Source organism: Orbicella faveolata, unplaced genomic scaffold, assembly GCF_042242905.1.
Source record: "Orbicella faveolata isolate gen_17 unplaced genomic scaffold, um_ofav_v1 contig_26, whole genome shotgun sequence".
Classification (NCBI taxonomy): domain Eukaryota; kingdom Metazoa; phylum Cnidaria; class Anthozoa; order Scleractinia; family Merulinidae; genus Orbicella; species Orbicella faveolata.
This window is the reverse complement of record NW_028301554.1, coordinates 19,793,460-19,802,500: the sequence shown is the minus strand read 5'-3', so window position 1 is coordinate 19,802,500 and position 9,041 is coordinate 19,793,460. Positions and strand designations below refer to the sequence as shown.

Genomic DNA, 9,041 nt, shown 5'->3' with positions numbered 1-9,041 from the left:
ATGATAACATAAAATTATCATTGCTGATCAATAACTTTAGAATCATTTTTATTATTTTTCTTTTCTTTTATATTTTTTATTCTCTTTGCATCTGTAGTTATTAGTAACAGCAAGTAGTTAATGTGTGACTGAACATTGTTACTTGATTAGCAGAAGGAATGTTTTACTGCCCTTAAATTAAATTATCTTACCTATATGGTGTCAAGTGTAATAGTGTAGTGTCGAGGGTTTTTTAATGTGAGAAATCTTTTCATTTATGTATACAACTGGGATTCTATCCTGTGACCTCTCTATACCAATACACTCTAACAACTGAGCTATCACAAAATTGCAAGTTTGTAATATGAAAAATAGATCATGAAATAGATCATGAAAATATGAAAGTAAAAATATGATAAATCATATATTTAAATAGACCGTTTTCATATTCTCAATATTGCACTGGAACTAGCTTATAACTGAGGCTAATGCAGGGAGTCTTTTCAAATGTAAATGACATTAATCTCTTTTTAATGATATTCCCCCGCATGAGCCTCCATTGCAAGCTAGTTCCAGTCCAATACCGAGAATACAAAAATGGTCCATTGTGATGATTCGAGGATATGAAAGATTGTTGCAGTGGCAAAAATGAAGTCTGAAAACAGTTCAGGCCTGAATGGGTTTTACACCCATGATCTCTGCAATATCAGTTCTCTTCCAATCAACCTATCAAGCCAACTGGGACCTGGCAGGAGCAACTACAGAATGCAGAGCTACTTTGGACCACCTCTTTTAAATGTTTCAAAAGACCGCTCAAAGCCTTTTGTTGAACGAAGCATACCAAAATTGACACTTTTGTGCTTCAGTGATATGCAAATAAGTGGCCAAGCATTCTGAAGTTTAGGCATAAAGAGCTTGGATACTAATTTTGTAGTGTGCAGTTTAAGTGGACCTGGCAGTAAGCTTATGAGATTTTAATAACGGCAAAATAATGGCATGTGTTTTATACAGATCCATTTACAACACAAGTTTAAGTGGACAAGTTAAGTGGACCTGGCAGTAAGCTTATGAGATTTTAGAATTTGCGTCATGTACAAAATAATGGCATGTGTTTCATACACATCCATTCACAGCACAAGTTTCTACTTTGAATACCTTGAGTAATTTAAGTGGAAAGTTTAAAACTCAAACTAAACTTATTTTGTAAGCAATGAACTTCCTTGTCAAGCGTGTATACATACCTGGGTCATGCTTCATGTAATGTTCCCACCCTTGTGACTGTTGAACACCAAGACTTCGCCATTCAGTTTCAGACATAAGATGTCTTTTAGGGACAAGCTTGGCTATTTCTTTGGGTAACAAGACATGTCTACAAAGGCCGAAAATATGAGCTTATCGAGAGACTCAAATGTCTGCTAGAAAGTCGAATATATAGATCAGAGCAGTTCGAAACTTGAACTGTGTTTAATGTGGCTATTTTATAAAACTATTTCCAAGCCATTTGATAACCTTTTGAGTGTTTGAAAATGTTATGACCGCACGAGAGCCCACAGAATTACCAAAAATTCGAAAAAATCAGTTCATGCTATACTACGACATTGTTAAGGTACACAAAGTAGGGACAACTTCAAATGAAACAGGAATAAATTGCAAACGTCGACATGACTTGCGAGGGCGCCGAGGTCATTTTCCCAAGCCGAAGAATTTTAGTTAAGCTTACTTGTTTTTATTGCATAAGAAATAAGTAATTAAGTTAGTAAAAGAATTACCTGTACTCAAAGATGTCGTCGTAGTATTTCTCCGAGTAATAAATCTGCTTTACGGACATTTCTGCAACTCGTAACAACTGTCGTGAAGTCGAAATGGCGACTTACTGCACTCATATGTTTCTAAAAAAAATTATCTTTTTCAACATTGGCGCGCTGCTTTCTGATTGGCCACTCCGTTAAAAGGGAGAGCCTGGTATTGAATCCCCAAAACCCATTTCGCGCCTTAAATTTCAAGATGGCGGACGATTACGTGGCCCTGAATGATTCCAAACAATTTTGCAAATATTACCTTAGTAACCAGAATTTCAAGGCAATCATTTGAGAAGGAGAGAGCACTATAAATACTTAACGTGCTGTAAAATGACGGATTGTGAAGGAGCTAAGGATCGTGTGTTACAAAGACTTGAATCTGACTTATCATCTGCTGATATGCAGTGGAGCTTGTTTATGTCAGCGTTGGAAAGCTACAGACATGATAGTATATTGAGGCCTTTTCCTTCTGCATATGTAGAGGATGGTGGTAACAAGAATTTTCAAAGACTGGTGAGTGTTAATTTAAGGGAAGCCAGATTGTTCACATTGGCCTTGCTTTCACCATGAACACAGCAGTACACTGCCTGGCACACTGCCTTCATTCAAGCGGATACTTCGTGAGGCATATATATATACACAACCTAGCGAGAAAAATGCAGGACTGTACTATTATCTTGCTAGTGCTACAGACCTAGGGAAACGAATTCTTAGTTAGACATGGTTTGAGGCTCTGTAACCATGACATTTGGGAATGTACACCATGTACAGCCACGTATCTTGTGTACATATGTAAATTTACAGTGCAATTTATCATGTTCAAGCCCGTCTGGCAGAGATGAAAATTTGTGTTCTTTACTCTGTTGGCGTGCAGAATCTCTAGTACATGCCAAGTGACTCAAGAAATTCAAGAGTAAAACAAAACAACGTTTTACCAGAGTATCATCCACTTATTTCTTCACATGAGAAGAAATGCTACACAGAGAGGTCTAACAGAGCTGCACAGTATATTCTGCAAACTGGTGTACAGTTCATGTGTGCAGTATTAAGAGATCGATATTGTAACAGGTGTGGTGATTGACTGAAACATGTTATTCTAAACTTTGTCTGAATAAGTAGCCAATGATTGGTAAGCTTGTAAATGAAAATCTTTAAGGTTATTACATATGGATGAAAAAGTTAAAGGTAAAGTCTGCATCTGGGCCAAGTGGCCCATCAGGCTGGAGCTTATCCCAGTTTCTGCAGCATGAAGTGACTAGGAGTATTTCTACTCCCCCCTGGATAGGATGCTAGTCCATCGCATGGCTACCCCCAGCATTAAGTTTGCTGGTACCCATTTAGACACCTGGATGGGGAGAGGCACTGTGAGAGTAAAGCGTCTTACCCAAGAGTACAATGTTCCCAGCCAGGGCTTGAAACTGGACCACTCGATCTGGAGACGAGCGCACTAACCATGAGGCCACTGCACCTCCCACTTACATATGGATGAACCATGACCAAAGGCTTTCCAGTGACAAACTACATGTAAAGCCTGATTCTCACTTAGCATGTTCAGTCATTTGTCAACCTCCACCACTGAAAGCAGGTCATCTCTGTGTCAGTGTGAGAAGATCATCTCTGTTCTATGCTACTAGAATACCTGAGAAATTAGTAAAGTATGTTTGAAGTTCTTTCAGCCTGCCACATAAATTACAGTACATGACAGTGTCATCAATGGTTTAACAAGCTTAATGATTGCACATGACAAGCAGACTTGACCCAGCCAATCCCTATTTCACCATGTCATCCAGGATTTGAGCTAAATTATTGTATAAACTTTGTTAGACTGCATTTGCTCATATCAACAAGTACAACTGTTCTCCATAGATTTAAGCCCATAATCCCATATACAGTTGTTGAGACTGTCAATATACAACAGAACACTTCATAACCACAAACTGTTTAATACATTCTGAGAAAATAATGCCACATATACTTGTGTAAAGTTCCCTTTTTTATCAGGTGGTAAACAACATCATGTAAGAAATACCAGGTATACAAGAGTAACATCTTCATTTAAGAAACTCAGGATATGACAACAGTGGCTCAATAAACTGATCCGTCTTTGCACTCATGGATTGCCCTGACTAAACAAATATAAAAGCTCAGTTTGGCTGAGACTCAGTAGAGCAGAAAGAGCAGTGGTCACTACAAATATAAAATCTCAGTTTGGCTTAGACTCAGTAGAGCAGAAAGAGCAGTGGTCACTATGATACATTCCTATGCAAAATATATTCTATGCCATCACATTGATAACATCTCAAAGTCACAAAATTGACCCACGACACAACAGTTTTTCAGAACATTTGAAAGAATAAATGCAAATTTGTGCCACAAGATTCCACTTTAGTATCCCAATTTTAGAATAATTATTTCAATGACAGTTTCCACTTGCAAGGCAAATTATTATTCACTAATTTTTCTGTTCCTTTAGGCTCAAGTTTGCAGTGCAGTTCCTTCTTTTGACAAAATATTAAAAGGTAAACAAATTCTTTCTCAAGAAGCCTGGGACATATTGGATTGGGCATTGGACAGAACATTTGCGATGAAATCTGTTGACAAATCCAAGGTACCATTTAATTTATGACTTTATTATTTCTTCATTTTGGGTTAGCAGGTTAGCACCCTGTCAGGTTACCCTAACAGGGTGCTGGTACACATTTCTAGGTAAAGAGATGTACTACGAGGGAAAACTTTCTTGCTCAAGAACGCAACATAGTGACTCTTGCCAGGACTCAAACCCAGAAAACTTGATTGGGCCACCCAATCTCCCAAAGTGAGATAACCTTAAAGAAAATTTACTGAATTACTTTTGTGACTGTGACATTAAGGTCTTTCCTTGTCCATGACAATTTCTAACTGTGTCTTTGTATTTTATTGATGTCAACAGTTCTCAGAGATTGAAGAGAAGACTGGTCAAGCAAGTTACAGTTCTACCACACCTGACTTCATATTTGAAGTTGAGTACAGTGAAACAAACACTCTCAATGCAAAGTTTAATGAACTGTCACAGATTCATGATGTGTGGTATGCTTATCATGGCAGTAGAGTGGACAACTTTCATTCTATCTTGAATAATGGATTACATGCACATTTAAACAAGGTGAGTTTGACCAGCTGACTGACTGACAGTGACTGATTGTCTGTCTGTCTGACGGACTGACTGACTGACTGACTGAATGACTGACTGATTGTCTGTCTGTCTGTCTGACGGACTGATGCTTTCTCCCTTGTTTGGTTGATGTATCAATGGATTGATTAACTGTTCTTTATTTTATGTAGACATCATTCTTTGGTGAGGGGACCTACCTTTCAAGTGACCTCACTGTTTGCATGATGTACAGTCATTATGGTCAAGGCTGGGAAAATAGTGTAATTGGAGATAAAATGAGTTGTGTAGCTGTCTGCGAGATCTTGGACCATCCAGATGTGAAGTGTACAGTTAAATCAGAAGCCAATAGTGAAAGACAAAATCGTTCAAGGGCCAGAGCAAGAAACAGCGAGGGAGGGGATGTTCCAGAGAGATATTATGTGGTCACAAACAACCAAGCTGTGAGGGTGAAATATGTGTTGGTGTATGCTGAGAAGAAAACTCCAACAAGGTTTGTTGATGTAAATAATTAGGTCTTCAAGTTACACATGTGCAGACTCTGTTTGACCAATGGAGAATATCTTGGTTCAAATCCAATTGAAAATTTTTGATTTGATTCTTCAATTGAAATTTCTGTCATTAAAATAATGATTTTAAACTTTTGAAAAAATCTGAAACATCATCATTTGGTATAGTTACTTAGTTACTGCCTTGAAGGGAAAAACTGCTCTAGAGTATTTGATGTATTCTACAAACAGAAAACGTTCCGAGAACAGCATAGCTTACAAATATGCATTTCATAATCTTGATTTGAGTCAGAATGTCAAGGTAACTTATTTATATAAATCGCATTGTTGTTACATCTCCTTTTTTAAGTGAATGCTGAGTCAAAGTGGTGGCAAATGAAAATTGTTTTAGAAATCATGTGTTGTTCAAATCAAACACTTTTTCCTCAGACTAAATCTATTTGAGTGATGTATAGAGTTTGATGAGAAAGCCAAACAAATAGATTATAGACACTTAAATGCTTTTTTTCCCTCCCTGTTTAGGGCACAAGCTCGGAACTGGCTGATATTCAGATATCCATTAGCTTCAATAATGGTTGTGTATATCTTGATTTTAGTTCTTGTTGGTTTTTCTAGAACAAGACTTTTCCAGAAATTTTATAGCAAATATTTTAAAGGAAGTTAGCACACCAGATATTTTAAATAACTGACTAATTTTAAAAATTATTTAATGTAATATTTGATATTTGAAGTAGTACTGTAACTAAGTTCTCATTCAACCATAAAATGGGAAGGGCTTTCTCTAATGTGTATTGTGTGGAATCTGGTGTTGTTGTTGTTGTTGTTGGCAACTAAAAGGATATTTTAGTAATAACGAAATTGTGTTTCACAAGCGAGAGAACTACTAACTATGTTGGTGTAAAATGAAAAATAATTTTGTGTTATTGTCCTTGTACATTTGGAGGGGGTCAGAAGTTACTGAACAATCTATTTTTTGCCAAATAAAGCTCACTTTTTTGACTGGAAACACAGTGTAGTCATTTTAGGGACCCCTAAAATATTTAGAGTATACGCTAAATAATTGAAAAAAATTGAAAATGAAATACTTTGTAACATTAGCAGACAAGCAATTTGAAGGGGTTTTCCCGAAACATCTCTGAAAATACCACACATGAGCACTTTTTGTTGACTTAAACGAATGCAATTTTAGTACAACAGCCTGATGTGTACAAATTTATAATAACGTGTCGTGTGATGTTAATTGTTTATAATAAGAAAGTTTTTATTACGGCCATCTCGATGATAAGCACTGATTGCTGATTACAAAACAATGTGGCTTGGTGTGGCTTTGCCAATAAAACAAGTTAAATTTATTGGAAGTAAAACATCTTTTTGTATTTTGAAGTCGAGTTTCCTACAGCGCGACTAAGAAAAATCGATTTTTTTATTTAACTGACGGGGAAACGAAGAAAAGAAAACTAGAAAAACGTTAATCAAGGCAAGAAATAAACTGGATAAACCAATCAAGTGCCATACAACCCAAATTGTAAAAGAAACCTTGGATATTGTTTCCGATGTGAAGTCTAAAGATGAGAATACTGATTATTTGATCTGAAGGAAAGATTAACTCAAAAATACGCAGGCAACTTTTCAACGCACCCAACATGTTTTACACGTTTGGCCACCCTGCGACACCGACTAACATGTTACAACATTGCCACTGGATATCCAAACGTGTGCAGCGTGTTGTGCACGCCATTGCTAGCTGATATGCTGCAATGATCAACAATGATGCGTTACATGTAACTGCGTGCGTTTGGCCGAGTCTTTATGAAACTTTGATGACCTAACTTTTGGCTGATAGAGGTACCATGCTAACGACCCACCATTGTGTAATCAGTGTAGGTGTCTCGAAATCCGCCTGATTTCGGGTTATCGTATTGTTTTAAAGACAGACCTCAGAAGATTAGGGCAAACAGTGAAATCCAGCTTCACAAAGAACGTGCATTCATTAGTATATTGACATCAACTGACATAATTTTCAAGGTTAATAGCGACATTTATCCAGAACTTACGAAAGTTATCTCATATTTTCACTCTGATAAAATAGTGATGATTAATACTAGCACCACTCAACTTGAATTCAACCCCTAATTAACTTTCCATACGTACAGAAGGAGGTACGAAACAACCTTCAAAAAGTAAAATCAGTCAGAAGAGGAGATAATGTTCCTCTGGATCTGTTTCCCGGTAACGAATCAAATTGTCATATGAAACAGCATATGGAGTCTACATAGCTTCAAGCATCAAGAACTAAGAGGTCTTATAGTGAGTAAAAACTTTTTACAATCTTTCTTTTATCATTCCATTGCCTTAACACAAGCAGAAAAGATTTCAAAAACAGGTTCAAATAAGGTTAATCATAAGAATACTGATTTCGTTAATTACATATCTAATTTTGCAAACACACTGAGAAATAACTCGATAAAAGCCCCTTATGGGAACGGTTCCAATTCGGAGAAAATTACGGATACGAAATCAAAATCTGGAATTCGGCCAACAACATTAGACAAGTTCAGATTATCCCTGCCTGCCAGCAATAAAGTCCTGCGTACGTTTCCACACTTCTAGTTTTTGAATTAATCCGTCCACAAGTCCAAGATTTGGTCTGAAAATGTCCACAATCAACACAACGCGATCTTCTTCAGCTCCATTACAAGCAGAATGCTCAAACGTATCGTCGAACAAGATGCCTTTCCCCGCTCCCCACGGTATGTTGACCCCGGCAACTGTGAGCCATGAGTGCTTGCCATTATCCGGGACAATCAGCGCCAGGTGGTAGCGAAGAATCGACGCTGTTGATCCACAATGCGGGGGAATGGATCCACCTGCTTTCAGAAGAGAGAAAGCAGCGTTCTGAACTTCGGGAAGCTTCTCTAAAATAGACAGAGTCAAGGGAAAGTAGCCCTTGACTTCGTCTATGGGTTTGCCATAGCCCAAAATCATCGCCAGTTTCCAATTGCTTTCTTTGTTAAGTTCGTCTCCGCCAGTAGTATGAACGTTACACATCCCTGTGCCTTTTTCCACGAAAGACAACAGCTCATCTCGAATCGCTTCCCAGTTAGCTTCTAGCTGGCTCAACCATGGAAACGTTTGGAGATGGTTCTTGAATATCGCTAAAAATAAAGGCAAAGTAAAACACAGAAAAGTACTGTATTGATTCACTGTCGCATGTTTTTAAAAAACTCTACAAAGTGAGCTGAACGTCATATATACACTGTCGAAACTTACCAGGTCGATCCTTAGAGGTGGTTATTGGCGGTAGAAAACGTCAGTTAACACATTTAGCGGCGAGCGGATGATACTTTTCCATCCGACTTTTGTGTAAAACAGAAAGACGATGACTACTAAAATACACAGGGCAGACAAGTAAAAGAAAGATGAATCTATCGAGATCATCGGAACTACGTTTGTGCACAACTACGCTGTGCCCGGTCCAGTTTCAGCTTGCGCTTTTAAACGTAAGCTATAAAACTGCGTCGATTCGAAGCTGAAAACTGTCGTCTGGTTATCTTGATAGGAGTGTCAATCAAAAAGTCACGAGTTCAATTATGATGAATCAAAAAC

At 37.6% G+C, this 9,041-nt stretch overlaps 2 protein-coding genes and 1 pseudogene across 3 annotated transcripts in view; 1 reads left to right on the top strand and 2 right to left on the bottom strand.

Annotated features, from left to right (window-relative positions):
- The window catches only part of LOC110066768 (cyclin-dependent kinases regulatory subunit-like), a 2,294-nt gene extending 408 nt beyond the window's left edge, over positions 1 to 1,886 (bottom strand). The window contains exons 1-2 of the mRNA XM_089296375.1: positions 1,749 to 1,886; positions 1,221 to 1,348 (exon numbers count right to left, since the gene is read on the bottom strand). Coding sequence (XP_089152501.1) covers positions 1,221 to 1,348; positions 1,749 to 1,807 — 187 coding nt within the window. The 5' untranslated portion in view covers positions 1,808 to 1,886. The remainder of the gene's footprint in view (positions 1 to 1,220; positions 1,349 to 1,748) is intronic.
- An 88-nt stretch (positions 1,887 to 1,974) lies between these two features.
- LOC110066766 (protein mono-ADP-ribosyltransferase PARP16-like) lies at positions 1,975 to 6,441 on the top strand. The gene is made up of 5 exons (XM_020774009.2): positions 1,975 to 2,291; positions 4,252 to 4,386; positions 4,708 to 4,920; positions 5,100 to 5,419; positions 5,958 to 6,441. Exons 1-5 carry the CDS (start codon positions 2,109 to 2,111, stop codon positions 6,097 to 6,099), a joined length of 993 nt encoding a protein of 330 aa, XP_020629668.1. The 5' UTR covers positions 1,975 to 2,108; the 3' UTR covers positions 6,100 to 6,441.
- Positions 6,442 to 7,404: 963 nt separating this feature from the next.
- On the bottom strand, positions 7,405 to 8,873 carry LOC110066767 (uncharacterized; annotated as a pseudogene). Its single transcript, XR_016209268.1, has 2 exons — positions 8,706 to 8,873; positions 7,405 to 8,590 (listed from the first exon to the last, which is right to left on the bottom strand). The product of XR_016209268.1 is annotated as an uncharacterized LOC110066767 (transcript).
- Between the last annotated feature and the right edge of the window lie 168 nt (positions 8,874 to 9,041).